The sequence below is a fragment of the Phoenix dactylifera genome, chromosome 6 (genome assembly GCF_009389715.1).
Source record: "Phoenix dactylifera cultivar Barhee BC4 chromosome 6, palm_55x_up_171113_PBpolish2nd_filt_p, whole genome shotgun sequence".
In the NCBI taxonomy this organism is placed as follows: Eukaryota; Viridiplantae; Streptophyta; class Magnoliopsida; order Arecales; family Arecaceae; genus Phoenix; species Phoenix dactylifera.
In genome coordinates this window covers 16,282,761-16,301,168 of record NC_052397.1, presented here as the reverse complement: position 1 = coordinate 16,301,168, position 18,408 = coordinate 16,282,761, and the positions used below count along the sequence as shown (strand labels likewise).

Below are 18,408 nucleotides of genomic sequence, written 5' to 3'. Positions count from 1 at the left end.
GATGGAAAGATCGAGTTCGGCAAGAAAGTGATTTGAGAGCAAAGTCAGCCGCCATCGCCGCCGGAGCCATGGCCTTCTTTTCCATCTCTTCCTCTCTCCACTCCCTTGACGTGCGGCCTCTGACCTTCCGAGGACCTAAGCGAGGCTGTGAGGGTCTTGAATCGGGGGGCTCGATGACAATGAGCCAGGCGAAGAGAGCTCGAGCGGCGCTAGGCGAAGAATTTAGAGAAGAGCTGGAGAGGAGAGGGGGGACTTGAGAGGGACAGAGGGAAGCGATCGTATTCGTGCTCTCGCGGTGAAAAGGAAATCGAGCCAAGGGCCCGAGGTGAAGACTGTGGACTGTGAAGTGCGATGCAGGCATGCGGGCATGTGGCGGAGAGTTGGGCCGGCCCTGGGCCTTGGCTTCTATCAGCCCAACAGTTAAATAGGTTATACGGGTTAAATGGGTCGAACATCTAAAATCCGTATCCGATCCAATTAATAAACAGGTTAAACAGGTCAATCTGTTTACAACCCGAACCTGTTTAGGCCAAACCCAAATCTATTTATGGCAGGTCGAATACGGGTCGGGTTGGCGAGTTGGGTCATATTTGCCCCCCCTAGAGGTATCCAATGTAAATAAAATTACAAAGCAAAATCATGACCTAAAAGCATGCAAAGTTATCACAGGCATGTTACTCAAGCATGTTATGGGCATTGGAGGGTACTATGCCTCTCACAAAATATACATGTGTATCAACAAGATCACTCTCTATAAGGGTGTAACATGCAAGGCCCACAATTATTAATATAAATCGTGCAAAATCATGTTGGGGAAACAAACATGCAAAAGTTGCTCAATTACCAAGCAACTTCGATCATAGAGCCTCTATATAACAAGTTGTGGGCATAGGAGAGAGCATCCTCTAACCGAGAAACCAAGCTCACAAATATAATAATTCCCAAATATAGCAGAAAAATCATTCAAAATATCATTTCCACTTAGGGCTGTTAACGAGCCGAGCCGAGCCCGAGCCTGGGGAGGCTCGGGCTTGGCTCGTTTCACAGAAGCTCAGGCTCGGGCTCGGGCTCGGCTCGGGCTCGGTACTGGGCTCGGTATTGGGCTCGAACTCGGGCTTACTTGGCAAAACAAAGGCTCGGGCTTGAGCTCGTAAAGCTCGTTTCAATTACGAGCTCGGGCTCGGGCTCGATACGAGGGACTCTGGGAGACTTTCGTTTGGGCTGGGCCGGCTGAGAGTCTTTCATTTGGGCTGAGCCGGCTGAGAATCTTTCATTTGGGCTGGGAGACTAGAGCTTGTTTGGGCTCGTGAGTTGTTCGGGCTCGGGCTCACGCTCGGCTGTAAATGAGCCTCATATTAGGCTCGGGCTCGGGCTCGTTTGACTAACGAGCCGAGCCCGAGCAGCTCGGCTCCACTATAACAAAGATGAACAACTTATGGATGGCAGCCCATTCTCTACCTTGGAGATGGAGGAACGTGCAACAAAAGACATACCAAGATGCAATAGGTTCAAGCTGAATTGACTCGATTGGGCAGTTTTAAAGAACAAGGTAGCTGGAGCCTTCAAACTAGCGATGAAGCACTACTGCAAGAGAGAAAAAAAGAAAGCGTGTCGACATTTGGGAAAGTGATGCTCCAACCATGGATAGATGGCTGATCGAAGCAAAAAAAAAAAAAAACTGAGTCATATCAGCTCTTCGGGTAGGTGAAGGAGACCTGTCAAAGCCTGGGGTTTGGAAAAGTGACGCTCCCAATTTTTATGGGGATGGCTAATCGAAGTGTTCCCAAATTAGATCAGCTCATTGGCCACAGGAGGGGACCTAGCGGAGTCTCATGTGTCTCAAATTGACATGAGGGCGTAGCTTCCCAAGGAAAGGGGACAATGGGGTGGGAGAGAAGGGTTGAAGGAGGAGAGACAGAAGAAGGAAAGGGAGAAGGGAGTGGCAGAGAAGACTCGAAGGAGGGCACAGATGGAATACTTGCAACTGTACTGTAGGGTTAAATTTTAGAATTTTCTTGCATTAATATTTTTCTAAAAATTTAAATTTGCGTGAATATCCTCTTCAAATTTATATTTATTTCTATGTCCTTATAAAATACTATTTTTGCACAAATACCCCTAATATAACGGTTCTTCTAATACTGTTAATAAAAATTATATTTATTTTAATTAAAAAGAAAATAAAATTTTGAAATTACTTTTTGTGCCTCCTATTGCGATCGCCTTACAAATGTTTCTTTTCGCACATCTACTCATTAAGGGTACTTTAGTCATTTTAATTTTAAACTTTTAATTTTTTAACGCTGTCAGATGGTGTAGGTATATATGCAAAAATAAAGATAAAAAAGGGTAGAATAGCAAAACAAGTCTTTTACGATGGTAAACATACAAATATCAATTTTGAAAAGGTATTCATACAAAATTCGATATTTAAGAGGGTATTCATGTAAAAAATCCTAAATTTTATCAAAATTATTTTTTTGTAGAACCAGTTCTAGGATTAGGACTGCACAGGTACACAAAGAACTACTTGTTAAGAGCCCAAACTCACCACTTGGGTTGGATAATAGTTACTTTTTTTTTTTGTCAAAAGCGGCATTTCAATTCATATAAGTCTAACGTGAGTACGAGATGCTGAATCAAGTGAAAGTAAACAATACAAAGAGTATGGAATACTGGCTAACCTTATCCAAAGGACCTCTTTGAAATGCCGGGCAATATAAAAGGCAACCCAATCTGTAGCACTGTTTGCCTTCCGATATACGTGAACTATCCAGACCAAAGTCAGCTCTCTCACCAATGTGCGGGTATCCCGTATCAAAGGGTGGCCATCATTGTATCTGTTTGCTCCTCGAATCTAGTCAATCACCGTAAACGAATCACCCTCAATGAATAAGCTGTCAACCCCTACCACCCGTCTAGCATACAATATGCCCTCCCATGCTGCCCGTGTTGGGAATTGTATCCTAATAGTCAATCGTCAGCATACTGATGATTGAATTTTGTAAATAAATTGATAAATTAATAAAATGTTATTTGGCATTATTCATCATTTTATATCTTCAAATGAACTCTTATATGATGAAGTCCTTAGGACTTATTAGTGATAAAGGAGAATTTATCTTCAAGTCCTTAAACCAGTTCGCGACCAAATGATATGTTGTTACTAGGACGACAGTATTATCGAGATTAGGTCATTGTGTGACATATACGTTGGTTGTCCTCTTAACCAAGGAGTGTAGAGACACTAGTATGCCACACAGGTGAAGTGTAGGAGTACATTTCACTGAACGTGACCAATTCTGGAACGCTCTACTGTCAAGAGATGTTCCGAGTGGATATGGGTATAAATTTGGCCCTCTGACCTGAAACCGCAATCTGTGACTAGCAAGCAACTCATTGTACTTTGGTACCGGACTATCTGAATTTCTAATTCAGTGACGGAAGGTCACTAGGTGCAGTCAAGTACTTGCGTAGTCAGTTGTGAGTCGAGATGGAATTGACCCCTCTTGGAAACAGGAGATAATGTCTTGTGATTAATTTAGCAAAACCTTGGCTAGAGTAATTCCAGTGAGAAGTCACGGGATATCTAAAGTTAATCACATAATGGATGTACTAATTATAGGGTTGACAGTGAGCTCTAAGTCATCCTGGCATTAGGAGTCAAAGAGATTGAATTATACAGTAACCATAGTTCAGGATTCCAGAATATTTGCTTCGCATATATTCTGCCTATCCGGATGTCGGGTACCATTGCTAGATGGTCACATCGATTAGTGTAGGAAGTCGTTCCTATACTACCGGCTTAGGTTCGAACCTATGAAGTCACACGCATAGAAGATTCCTGATTGATCAAGAAGGCTGATGAATGATTAAGAATCATTCAGGGGTAATTTAGTCAATTCGACTGGCAAATTATCTTATAAAATAATTAAAGTAATTATTGGAGGATTAATTAGTAATTAGATTGCTAATGAACTCAATTGGATTGAGTAATTAGACTAAGGATGAGCCAAATTGAATTAGATTCAATTCTGGGCTCAATCAGGATTTTTGACCTGATTGGATTAGGTCTGAATCAAGAGGACTTAGGTTGACCAAATTAAATTAGATTAAATTTATGCTTAATTAGGGATTGACCTAATTGGATTAGGTTCAACCCATGGTAATTGGATCATTCTAATTGTTAGGATTTAATTAAATTAAATGGGTTTGATCTGAAACTGTTCGGATCTTGAAATCCACTTGTCACATATCCATGCATGGCGCCATAAATTGATTTTTAATATGATTAAAATTAATTTAATTTATTTAATGGTGCCATGGGACACTTGGCAACATCATGGACCTCTTTCATCATCAAATGGGGTGACATGGAGAGATAAATTCATGAAAAGAATTGGATAAGATCAAATTCTCTTTCTTCATGGCATATGTCATCCTTATCTTTATCTCACTTCTAATTAAGGTTGAATTTCGAATTTAATCACCACAAAATCACCACGTAACCCTCTAATCTGATTGGGGGCATGGGAATTTCGAAATTGAAAGAGGAAAGTGGCAACATGATGAATGGTTTAAATTAGATCAAGCTTCATCATATAATGGCACATGAACTTGAATTTTGAATTCAAAATTCAAAACCCCACAAAATCCTCCACAAATATGGGATGTAATATGAAGTTAGAGGGGATAGCAACATTAAAAGGACCTCCATCATCTGGTGGTCGAATTCAAGGAGAAAAGAGAGAAAAGGAAGAAAAAAGGAAAAAGAAAAGAGAGGAACCCTAGTTTATGCATGGAAAAATTCTACATTCAATCTAGCTGACTTCTTCCTCCTCTAAGTCCATCATGCCATTAGTGTTGGGGGTCCCTGATAAGAGTCTTTAGATCAGATTTAAGTCCTCTTCAATCCGTCTAAACCTTCCCTCCAAGTTTTTCCAAGAAGGCGAATCAAAAGCTAATAGCATTGGGAAGATCAAATTTCAGCCTCAAGAAATTCTGCGCAAGCTAGCACTTCCGCAGGATTGGATCTCTCCAGGAACTTTGCGTGTACTTCTCGTAGAGGCCATTCGTGTGCGTGGCTGCGAAGTCAAGGATCATATCCACAACTTTCATCCATCATAAAAGGTATTAATGTAGCATTAATCATTTATCATGTTGTCAAGTTCTAGATCCGATTCTCCGAGGTTTTATCCTCTTTCGGGGCTCCTTACGGAGATATCTCCAGAATCCATTCGATGGATATTCGGAGATTAATTAGAATAGAGTTCTTAAGTTTCAGATCTGATAGTTAATCATGCATAAAAGTTTTAGCATAATTATTTAAACGATTCTAGCATAATCCTATGTGTTCTTAAGGTGCTGATTTCTATATTTGATCTTATAAGCATGCATGAATTAAATTGTTTGATTCGGTTTTTCTGCTGCGTTTTTGAAACTTAAAAAGAACTACGTATGGCTTAATCCCCCTTATGAAGGGGTACGTAGGCAACCCGATCAGGTTCAGCCATGGTTTTCAAAAAAAAAAAAATCAACATGCTAAACACCGAAGAACCTAGGAATCACTTTCAGCCCGTAGTTCCACCCCACCACGGTCAGACCAGGTGTGCTCCGCCGTCCGGCTGCTATAAATCTACCCTCATGATCCCTGATCATAAAACCCACTCTTCCAGAAATACCATCATCGGCCATGCCTCCGTCGAAATTCACCTTGAGATAGCTAGGGGGTGAGGGAGCAACCCAGAACCTCATTCAAAAGGGCTAATCAGAAAATATTATTTGGATTTCTTAATTCTATAGAAGAAGTCAAAATTTATCTTGTGCAAAACTGATGTGGGACAAACATAATACATGCACGGATCCTTACGTACTCTTCCTGTTTAGGCCTTGACGTTCTTGCTAGGTTGAGAGTCCAAATCCAATCAAGTCTAATTATAAACACCAAGTAACTCGTAGTCAACGCACATGAGTTTATGTTGCAGCATCCTTTAATCTATATAGGACATATGCATAATCGGCTCTAATACTATTAGCAACAATTTAGAACTTTATCAAGAAAATGCTAACCAAAAGTTATTATTTAAATTTTTTGGTCTCGTATAGATATTTAAAATCTATCCAGTATATAATTGATGTGTAACTAAATATATAATAATATAGGTCTTTATAATTTATGTCTGTGTATATATTTTTTTATGCATGACCACTTATTTACCGTCCAATGGAGCCTTGTAATTCATTTGGTTAATCCCACGTCCTACTTGTATGCACAATTTCGAAGTGTTGGTGAATGGGAGGAAAGCAGTTATCCAATTTTCAATACAAAATGAAAGAAAATGAAAGAGTCGTTTATCTAATTTTCAGTGCAGCACAAGTCCGCCGTGAGGTGGAAATTGAATACCTGCCTCAAATCCCTCTATCATATATAAAATTTTAGTAATAGAAATCTGTAACAGGAGTGTGCTTCGTGTGGCTGATCAAACTCCATATATAAAATTTGTCTAGTCAAAAATGGCACTCCTATTCCCGAAGCTGAGCTCAGAGCTGCTTAAAAATGATCACCATGCACGAGTCAACTTGGGAGCAGAGTGTATCCATTTAAAAGAGGACCCAGCAATTGTGATTGGGTAGATCCAAGACTACGTCAGAGTAAACGATAAGCACCTACTGTTGTAGGATATCCTTTTAAAGAACTGGGTGGCCTCTCAAGACACTCATGCTTACCAAAAAACGAACAGAACAGCTGATTGGGTCGCCTCGTATGTTGTGCAGTATTTTGGTAGCCGGCTTTGTGATAGTTATGAGTCCGCTCGACCCCCTCTTCATCGTCTTTTTTTTTGTAATTTTTTTGAATATAGTTATGCTAGAATGGTACGATATATCCTGCATTAAAAAAAAAAAAAATTGAGCCCGACTTAACGTTATAATTGCTTGTGCATCATGAGGAGGCTTGATTGGGGCCAGTCATCCGGCCGGTCTAGGAAAGCCGGAACACAGTGATATCAATGGGCTCATATCAAGCCCAGCCTCAGCCTATGGACTATTCTTCAACGTGGCCCAGCCCGTCCCGTGGAACTGAGACTGCTTCTAGGATCGTGTTTGGCTCTCCCATGGCAGTACTCAAGCTCATTGGACCCACCTAGCCCATTAGTACCGGAGAGGGATGTGAATGTGGTCAAGACAGCACCTCATACTGGTGCATGACCAATTTGTTTCCTGACTTGGGGGATAACCATAGAGTAGGGATCTTCTGCAGTATATGGATTACACCACAGAGTGTGTGTTCTACCACACTCGATGGCCATTATGAAGAGATGGATGGCCATCAACATTGGTACATACTATAGTTATATTGATAACCATCCATCATCTGATGATGGCTATTGAACGCCGTATATCACTCTGCGGCGCAATTTGTGCGCCATGGAGGATCCTAGGTCATAACGATATTTATAGCTGGAAAACATTCAAAATATGGAAGGAAAATGTTGGATAGAATCGGTACCATATGTAGGACTGGACATGTAACTCCCCCGATTGGGTTTCTCTCTCTTGATCGCTCTTTCGGATCAAAAGTTGTGCAGTGGAAAAGGGTTGATGGATATTAAGATAACCCTCTTTTTTTTCCCCTCCAAGAACTAATGCAGTAGTTGAGGGCTTCCTCCCTGGCAAATTTATATAAGAAATTTGCCAGCCTCCATAATTAAAAGAGAACACGCTAGCGGGAGCATTAAGTCGTAAGGCCTAGCTTTCCGAGGGCCAAAAAGCACTTTTATATGAAATAGGAATATTTGATAAAAATTTCGAAAAGCTGTTTTTAGTTTTCTGGAGAAACTCCATTTTGAAGCTTTTCGAAAAGCACTTTTAAGCGTGGTCGCTATTTTTTTATCAAAATATCCATGATAAAATATAACAATTATACAACATGTCTCTTTAATAATTGTTTAACCAATTTTATCACCTAGCTAGAAAAATTTTTATATTATGAAAAATTAATTTACGCTAATAATTATAATATTTTAAATCTTTATTGTATTACACTATAAATATAATATTATATTACATTATATTATAATACATTGATGTGTTATGTTAAATAATTTAATATTATATTAAATTATTATATTATAATATACAATATTATATTAATATTATTTTATATTACGATAATATTATATTATATTATATATTTATGTATTAATTTATATTTTATTATGCTCTGTTGTAGGATACTATACAATGTCCTTTATACTCATTTTGTCATACCATAAATATTTTTTAAGTTTATTTACTAAATACATGTTAAAGTGCTACAATATTTTAAAAATATAGTTATTAAATAGTAAATATTTTTTTACAAAAATTTTATTTTAAAAAATTTACTTTCAAAAGCTCTACAGCAAAGGACTCTCTTAGAGGGGCCTAAATCACGCGACTTTTCTCTTCCCTCCCGTCCACCGGGCGCCATCAAGAGGGGGAGACTCGGAGAGAGAGAGAGAGGGTCCAAAGTCTTCGGGTCTAACCAAGTGTCAAGAGAGGCCAAAGCTGCTGACTTCGGGTCCAAACACCGGGGCGGAGGAAAGTTATTCCCAAAAAGGAAGAAGAGTTCCTCCCCTTCTCATACGATACAATAGAAAACATTCAAGAAGCCCCGAGGCATCGATCCCAGTCTCCTCCATCCCCTTCCCTCTCACTCTCTTCCACCAGGTACAATTCGCTCTCTGTGTGTTGGTGTATATACATATATATAGATTAATAGATTGGAATTAACGGCAGGAATTTGCTCGGTTCTGATCTTTTTCCTGAATTCATCCGAATTTGTGATGGTTTTTTCCTTCCTTCTATTGGTTACTTTGATCTCAATATGCTCTGGTTTCAAGGGGCTGTGCCGTATAGAAATGGAGGTTTAATCAATATTTTTGGTGATTTTTTATTTTAATTTTGATCTGGAGTATTAAAAGGGATCTTTTTTTGAGGCCGGCGGTTGCTTTCTTCTCCAATCGTTTTGAGATCCTTCCGAGTTTATGAACAGTGTTTCCAGCCCTGGTTGGGTAATTTTGTCTGAAAAGCTTCTTGCAACTGTTTGTGTGTGCTTCCATGTGGGAGAATTCTTGTTGTTGAAGGATTCAAGGCTTGTTTTAGGGTTTTTCTATCATCTCTCCCTTTTGTTTTGAATGGAGCTTTTAGCTCTCTTATGTTTCTTTACGACCGCTATTAATTGGTTCCAACAAGCTGGTGCTTTTGTTTATGTTTGTTAAGTAAGGAGGCATCAAGGGCCCAATGTCAAGCTGAATCCTTCCATTTGGTTGCTCATAATGCAGTTTATTGAATTCTCAATCATGAGCTTCTTAAATCCTATAATCCTCTGTATGCTAGACTGGTTTTATCTTTTGCAAGCTGATTAGTAGACAAACCATGATTTTCCGGGGACCATACCATAGACTGATTTATTTAGATTGGTTACTGTTTTTTTTTTTGTGGATGTTTTCATTGTTGGTCAAAATTATTATGAAAAACCTTTTCTGTCGGTCTTTGACAGAAAAAAATAAAAACACTCTGTTCCTTATAAAATTTACTTTTGTGGCATAGGTTTGTGACGCTCAATGCTACTGTGCTTTATTTCCGGCTTTTATTTCACCTACACTTCACATGGGCCATGGCAAATATGATGAAAAATTTCAGCATACAAGAAGCAACCATGATCCTTTAATGTGCATGCATTCCTGGGATCTTGTGTTGTTACTGTTGTTTGAGGAAAACCTTTGCTCTACCTCTATTATCTGCATCATGTGTTGAGAACATTTCTTAAACATTATCAAATAGTGGTTTCATAGACTTGCATTATTGCAAAAAATACAGCAAAAAAAGGCCAATAGAATCTAGGTGTGTCCGCATATGGACCACCACTCTGACCTTCTCTTGGTTCCTAATTTTGCTTATGTTCAAGTTCTTCAACAGGGCTTGGCTACACCTTAGTTATTAGAAGCGGGTAATGTACGGGAACAGGGAAGCAGGTCTCTTAAAAAAAAAAAATTAATAAGAAAACACTTTAGGAAGCAGGTGCAAGAATGTGTTTCTGAGGAGCTTCAGAAGTGCATGTGACACCTTAAATGGAAGATAATTACTACTAAGGCATGCACCAATGCACTAACTACTGCATTTTGATTGTACAAGTTCCAAGATTTGTTGACACCTTCTATTGAGGGCTAGCTTGTTGCTCAACTAAGTGGTATTTACCGTCGAAACAGAATGGCAGAAGGTTACATATGAGAAGAGATCTTCCTCCAAGTGTTGGGCTCTTTAACCTTACGATCTTCAGCAGCCGAGGAAGAGAGATCTTCAATATTACAAGTAATAGATGCGATCTCCTTCATTGCAAAGATTTAAGGAAGAAGATAGAGCTCCCTCTTAGAAATGTTTTTGAATATTACAAGTAATAGATGCTATCTCCTTCATTGCACAACCTTCATGCACCAACTCTGTTGGTGCCATGCATGAATTACAGGTGTGAACTTTGCAAACAAGTTCAGTTGTTGCCATGCACAAATAATTCAAATGAACTCTACTAGAGCCCTGCACAATGCTTGAGTGCGAACACTCTTGCAGCCCCTGCATAAACTTTGCAAATGAACTCTATCTTTACAGTTCAATCAAACAGAAATTAATATTTTGTTTGATATTTTGTCCAAAATATGTTGTTTTGAAGGACATAATCATTTGAAAAACATAAGCAAATGTTATTAATGAGATTACTGTTCTGTTATGTTTTTAAGCGAATAAGAATAAGATGTAATATAATGATCAAGCTATAGCATTTCTATAAGCTAAAAGTGTTTGTCTAGTTAGAAATTTCAAAATTTCTGCAATGCAGGTGTTTTTGATTGCATGTTTGGGTTATACCTTTCTACATGCTGCTTATTGTTGTTGTTGTTGTTGATTTTAAATTGCAAGCAAATCTTTGTTTAGACTTCTAAGTGAGCAATCCCAGTTTTTGAATTCTGTAAGATAGCAAATTTCCATGAAAAATCAGAATTAATGTGTCTCTAAAGCAAGTATTGCTAAATTTATTTGTTCAATCTGTTCCAGAATTATGCTCACACCCCTCAGTTCCTCTGCGCCATGCTATTTTGAATTGTGAACACCGTAGAATTTATCATTCTTTGAACCCCTCTCATTATCATCCCTAACAAGACCCAAGTTTGGAATACAACTTAGATCATGGTTTAATTTTTATTAATTAAATTGTAGGGGGCTGAGCACCTATATTAATTTGTAAATGACTTTCAAATTAATTGTTTCATCTTTCATCCAAGGTTTTAAGTACAGGTTTCAGTAACTGAAACTTAACCAGTAATGGCTTTACCAAGTGTTGATACAATGCATCTCTTGGTGCTTACCCAGAGTACAGTGGGTGTATTGGGTACCGATTCCCTATTGGTCTAGTATGATACACCCAATATGGACTGGGACAATCTTGTATTTGATCCTTGATCTTCCATCATCTCCTCTCAAAGCCTCCACAGTAAGTGCTAAATGTGGAACATTCTTTGAAGATTCAAATTGTGTTGTTCACAACTGTAAATAAGGTTACTGTTGCACCACTATGAGTTGTTTTTATTTTTTTTGTACTCTTGATGAAGTAAATTCCCTTATTTGATATATAGAGACCTTATTTATTTTTGAAGTCAATGGATTCCTTTTTGATCATGTTAACCTGAGTTTACCAAGTTCTGTTCTTTTGTTCTTTTGTGAATGACATGAGTATATCTGCTGCCTGAAGGAACACATTTTGGTAGTGTAGCAGTCATGTTTCGTAAGAAGCATACCACCCGTGATATTCAGGAGGATGGTACCGTGCACCAAGAAGCAAAGGTAATTAGACAGAACTGATGCTATCATCATGTTGGCTTGATTTCATTGTCAAGATATTCTGGTTTGTGTTTTTCTTAAAGAAAAGAACTCTGTACCTTCATAAATATGATTTTTTCCCTGAGTTTTATTTGATAAATACCTCATTCTAATGTTACCTAAAATTTAGGTTGCTAGTTATAGTTATCATGGTAGAGATTCTGATTGTAGTTACTAGTATTTGCTTCAATTAGGTAGAAGAGTTGACCAAGCAAAATTAGAATATAGGGTCTAAGATCAATCATTGGGTGGAGCATGATGACCTAGAGTTTTTGAAATTTATTCCTGCACGAAGATCTGCTATATGGTTGTCATGTTTTCAGATTCTGCTCTCATTTACAAAAAAATATTAATAGATTTTTCCATCTCTTGTCGGTGGTTAAGAGACATTCATTTTACTAAATTTCTTTTGGACAAAAAATTCATATAAACAAATAATTAATAACGCTTTTGCTTCTCGAGTTTGTTCTATGTTTTGGATCCATATGCGCCCCATTTTTTCTCTTCATTTATTCTTGCTTCAGAACTAAAGTTTTAACTTTAGGCTATTGCGCTATTATCGATCTTTCTTGAAATAATCAACACACAAAAATTAGCATTCTCTCTCCTTCGCTTCTTTATAAAGAAAACTAGCATTATCTCAATGTTAGTCACTTGGTATCATTAGTTAATCAATTTTAGCTTTTCTGTGAGCTCTTACAACATACATTAATCAAGTTGGGCACTTTGTATTTTAAGGTATGTTTCCCTCTTTGTTTTTTAAGTTTGTACTAATGTTTAAGAGATAGAAGTCATAGAAGCAATTTCTTTGTTGCTTCGGTGAGCATATACAAGAAAACATATCTAATTGGTTCTTTTGTTGTCCATCCTGTCAAAATTTATAATATATATTTTTTTTCTTGTGAAATTTCTTATGATGGCAAGTAAGGCCGCCAAACCGGTACCGGAACCCGTAGCGGTCGGCGCCCGGTATGGTTCAATACTGGTTCGGTGCCGAACAGAACTAGTAGGGCATGCCGGTTCACGAACCGATACACCCTAATTTTTTTTTGCAATTCTTAAAAAAATTAATTAGTAATCACACTTGTCAAACTTTTTCTGTGAATTTAAGTCTAATTTGATATTTTCTTAATTTTTTTATTTTTTTTTATGTTTCTATGAACTTAGTTTAACCTAGATGGCATTATTGCCACAGTGCTACTTGACTCGGTGCAAACCAACTGGTTTGCACCAAGTCGGCATGAACTGGTCGGAACCAACCGATTCCAACCAGTTCTGGCCAGTTCCGGCAGGTTCAGGCCGGTTCAGGCCCGAAAAGGACTGGTTTTGGCCGGTCCCATTGCAGTTCCGGCCCGTATAACCCAGGTCAGTTCGGCCCGGTTCAGCAGACCTTGATGACAAGACTTAATCATATTTTTCTTAGTAAAATATAGTGGTTGCTAATTTTATTTAAACCAGTTTTGCAAATTTTCTTTGTACATGCATGTTGGTGTGGGTGTATGTATTTGCATGTTATTTCATTTTTCTGTGTTAGAAGATTTGACATTTTTATGTGTCTGGACCTCTTTTGAACATTCTGTGTTCATGCCAGAAATCTAAACTTCACATCACTATAGCGTGACCCCATCTCTTGTAGATGACAAACACCATCTTGAGAAGTTTAGCTAGCCTTCATTCAACTATAATGATTCTATGTTGTGCCAATACTTTATCTCCTTTTTCTTGACAAATTGTAGATAATAGATAATGAACAACTTCAATCGGTTTACACCTTTATTTATCTTCCCAAAAAATATAAACCTTCAATAATTAATGATCCTTTCCCAATTCTTTTAGTCTCAAAAATCTACGGACTGCTTAAGACACTTCATTGAGTCAACAAAGTTCTTCAAGGAGACCTCAGCAATCATGAACTGGAAATCACTTAGTGATTTGATCTGAGCTACATATAGTTGCTGTCCTTGTGTGCAAATAGCCCCTTCAGAATTTTATACAGAAGTTTTCTGATGTGGTTTAGAGTTAGATGAGGTTTAAGATTAGGTCTCTTAATGTGTTTGTGGGTCCATGTCATTTCTTTTTTCTTTATGTGACTTGTAAGAAATCAGGACCATAGAGGGTTGGTATTTTGGGGTGATCTTAAGTAAAACATGTTATTCTTTAAGAGAGATCTCAACTTATTCTAGGAGCTTTCAGTGAGCTGTGACAATTTTATAGGAGGAAAGAGTAGTCCAGCGAGGAAGAGAGAAGAAAATAAACATAAAAGGGAAGAAGAAAAGAGCAAGAGAAGGAAAGAGAGCAAGGAAAAAAGAGGAGGAAAGAAAGGGGATAAGAATAAAGGGAAGGAAAAAAGAATGAGGAGAAAAGAGAACAGGCAGAGTAGGAGGAAAATAAAGGGACAAAGGTGGCCAGCCTCAATGTAGGAGACCACTAAAGTGGCTGGCCAGACAAGGCCTTTTAATATAAATTTTCTCATCTACTATCTTAAGTGGTGAACCTTACAACACTTTCAATGATCTACTATATATAATGCGAAAGCCTTAGTCTAGTCAAAAGGCCTGCCTATAAGGCCTTCCACATTTACACAGGCAATTCATTATCCTTTTCTTTAAAAGAAGAATCATTATTGCCAGGTCTTAACACACTGTGTGTCCTTCTCTTTCTTTATTTCTATATTTTCTCTTCCTCCTTCCATCCAGAACATTAGGTGGAACCATGGAATCACAGCCATCGATCAAATGCTCTTCCTTTTTGTTCCTCGCCTCCAGCACGCGTTCCACTTACATAGCCCTAGCATAATTAGAGAGATTTAGGTACATTTGATATCCAACATCCTTAAGGAAAGGAATGGGGTTTATTTGGTTGCTCATAGAATTGGAAACAGGGGACTATGTATTCTTTTCCTTTTTTCTTCTTTTCTTTCTTCTTTTTTCTGGTGGTGGCAGCAGGGATATATAGGAGTTTCTGTATTTTCATCTCTGTTAATATATTAGGTTTCAGGGGTTCAGGATTTATCCTTCTATCCAATCATGGACTAGAACCAATACCCTCATCTGATACTTTTATCATATCATATCTAACATTGGATGACAAATAGTCATCTTTATCAACTCATTACATATGAGTATGGACAAGAGACCAAAAACCAGGACATATGCCATCTCAATTCACAGTGCATTCTGCACTGGCTGTGCTAACCATGTAAATGATTTAATCTAAAGCACATGCATGCTCATGCTAATGTTGTCACTATCTGTTGCCTTATCGACAGTTATCTTAGCTTGTGTTTCTCAGTTTAGCATTCTTATTGGCTCTCGGCCAATTAGGCTTGTTACTCTCCTGCAACATCGAGTTATTTGTTTGAGGACATGTTTAAAGCATGTGCATGTATCGGAACTGCCATGATGAATGGTTCAGTCTCCGCAAGTGCAATGCATGTGACTGGGTTATATCATGTCATCTGGATATTGATGGTACTTTTATATCATAGTTAGGTATATGGAATTGTTATCCTTTGAACATTGAAAAGACAGAAGTCAATGCTAAAGCAATGTATATTTAGGTATCAGTGCCCTTGTATATGCCAATTGGTCTAGAAGAACAACTGTTTATATTCTTTCTATGTATTCAGAAATAATATTTTTATTGATATTAAATTTTATATATTAATAGTTGAGAGATTTGTAAAATATATATTGTAGATTTTGCTAAATTATGACATAGTTACTCCATTAAAGAAATATCCCTTCTGGAAATCAACCATAAGTCAAGTTTATTAATGTCTAAAACAATATTTATAGTGTTCTGCAAAGTCTTTTTAGTGATTGTTTTGGATAGAGGTAGCAAGGGTATTGAAAGCTATGGATTCTTTGAGATTTGTAAGCTAGATTTTTCCCCCTAATTACAGAATCAAGATTGTTCATGTGATAGTTGCAATGCTGGCACTCTCTAGCCCAAGATTTTAAAAACATAGATGTTTTGATAAACTTCCAGATGCACAAAACATTACTTTCTAAGAGTATCCAAGTATGTCCATATAATTTCTTGATGAACAGCTCTGGTGAAGTATCTGAATTCATCCCTAGTTCCACTGAATTTTCATTGAATGACTTGTATCTAATCTGTAGTTTTGTTACCAGTGCATAAAGTAGATACAGATACTTGAGCTTATTCAACACTTGTTCTACAAACAGATCAATGAGCTAAGAGCTGCAATGGGACCCTTGTCTGGACGTAGCTTGAAGTACTGCACTGATGCATGCTTGAGGAGATATTTGGAAGCTAGGAACTGGAATGTTTATGAGTCAAAAAAAATGTTGGAAGAGATGCTCAAGTGGCGATCAACCTACAAGCCAGAAGAGATCCGCTGGGTAAGTTTTACTGTCCTGCAACAACTCTTGGCTATTAAATTGGTAAACAAGAAATTAACTTATTCACTGCAATTTGTAATTCTGTCAGCATGAAGTTGCTATTGAAGGTGAAACTGGTAAATTGTACATAGCAAATTTTCATGATCGAGAAGGAAGAACTGTTCTTGTGATGAAACCAGCAAAACAGGTATGCACTGAATATTTTTTTTCTTTTCCTTGAAAATCATTCTTGCAGTTCCACAGTACAGTACAGAGTTTTGAATATGTTCAGTTTACAGAACTCATCATCACACATCAATCAAATTCGGCATCTGGTGTATATCTTAGAGAATGCGATTCTCAATATGCCTGAGGGTCAAGAGCAAATGGTGTGTTTGATAGACTTCACTGGGTGGTCATTAAGCAATTCAGTCCCAATAAAGACTGCTCGAGAAGCTGCAAAGATTTTGCAAAATCATTATCCTGAGAGGCTTGCTGCTGCATTTTTATACAATCCTCCCAGAATCTTTGAAACCTTTTGGAAGGTTCGAGTTCATACATCCCTTTATGCTATGGTACATTTTATGCTGTCTATAAGCACCCACAGAAAATTACAATTACATGCACTTCTTCCTCATCTATTGTCTATCTCCTTTAATACTATCTAGTTAAGAAGACAACCCTGAAAATGAAAAATGCATGAAATCATTGTTTCAAATCTCTTGAATATGAGGATCAATCGCGATGGTTTATGAATAACTTCAGCAAGTCACTGGTTCTTTTGTCTCTTCTTGTATCTGGAATATATTAAGCACTTACAGTTATTCTCTTTGTTATGTGATCTTCCTCACACATTGTTCTGTTCTGCCATTGCAGATTGTCAAATATTTCTTAGACCCAAAAAGCTTCGAAAAGACACATTTTGTTTATCCAAAGACTGCAGAAAGCATAGAGCTCATGTGCAAGTACTTTGATGTTGAGATACTTCCGGTTGAGTTTGGAGGAAAGAACAAAATACAATACAACCATGAGGAGTTCTCCAAATTGATGTTAAAGGATGATATCAGATCGGCAAGCATTTGGGATTTGAATGAAAAACCAGCCCAGGCCAACCATACAACCAATGGGCACTCAACTTCCGAGGTTGCGTGGGAACCATCACGGATTGCTGCGCAAGCAAGTTGAGCAAAAGCACCACTAAAACTTCCATGCAGCATGTCGCTACTTAGTAACACAGTGGGTATTCTTTGGGTACCCTAGTTATACTGTGGATCTAGTTCTTTCTGTTTCACTGGAAATCGTTCTAAAAGATGTTTCTTTTCTTGAAGAATTTATACAATGTAGACAAACAACGCTTCTGAAGAATATACTATCATGCAGATAAACATCCATCTCACTTTGCTGACTCAGGAAATTAGTCTCTTCGCTTGTGTTTCACTGTACGTTGTGTTTTAGTCTCTTCAGTTTTGTTTTGCAGTACAATCTATGCCCCATGAATTATTATAGTAGGTGGATGTTCTTTCATGTTGCCATGAAACTAGTTTCCCCATTAACTGAATTGGTTGATTAGACTTCATTGATTTATTCAACTATTTAGCTTGTAATACAGAAACTCTAATATCGAAACTTTGATATGCTGAACAAAAGGCTGAAAACTTGCATCCACATCGATTTAGTGTTTTCAGTACAAGAATTACATCAATTTTGAATGAATGTTCCTTGAGGTTCATCAAGGTGATCAAAGGGCCAGCCAACATGGGTTTTCCTTCCGAAGGAGATAGCTTCTTATGATCTTGGTACATCCAAGAGGGGCTTGCTTGTATTAGCTTGTTGTCATGGCAAGCAGTTTCAGAGTCATCCATGCGTGCAATGTTTACATAATCTTTCAGAACTTAAAGCTAATCTCAAGAAATGATTCGGACTTATTTGATGGATTTGGAAAGGACAACCAAAAACCAGTGCAGGATGCTTGCACATTACTTCACTCCGTTGTTTGGTCGAACAACATTATATCCAACCTGTGCATAAGAAAGAACTAACACAAAGTTCCCTGAACCATCTCATGCTCTCATCTCCGCTAAACAAATTCTTTCTTGCATCATGCAGCTCTTCCAAGCTCTTCACATTTGTCTCCCACCGGTGGTCGGCTTTT

At 37.8% G+C, this 18,408-nt stretch overlaps 1 protein-coding gene across 2 annotated transcripts; it reads left to right on the top strand.

Moving 5' to 3' along the window:
- Positions 1–8,495: 8,495 nt before the first annotated feature.
- On the top strand, positions 8,496–17,761 carry LOC103707604 (phosphatidylinositol transfer protein 3-like). Of its 2 annotated transcripts, XM_026804850.2 has the most exons (7): positions 8,510–8,709; positions 10,251–10,353; positions 11,783–11,874; positions 16,101–16,277; positions 16,366–16,464; positions 16,556–16,801; positions 17,133–17,761. In XM_026804850.2, the coding sequence occupies exons 2-7, from the start codon at positions 10,269–10,271 to the stop codon at positions 17,439–17,441; spliced, it is 1,008 nt and encodes a 335-aa protein (XP_026660651.1). In that variant the 5' UTR covers positions 8,510–8,709; positions 10,251–10,268; the 3' UTR covers positions 17,442–17,761. The 2 variants fall into 2 exon arrangements, with proteins under 2 accessions (XP_008790372.1, XP_026660651.1); XM_008792150.4 differs by lacking the exon at positions 10,251–10,353 and having other exon boundaries at positions 8,496–8,709; positions 17,133–17,637.
- The last annotated feature ends 647 nt before the right edge of the window (positions 17,762–18,408 follow it).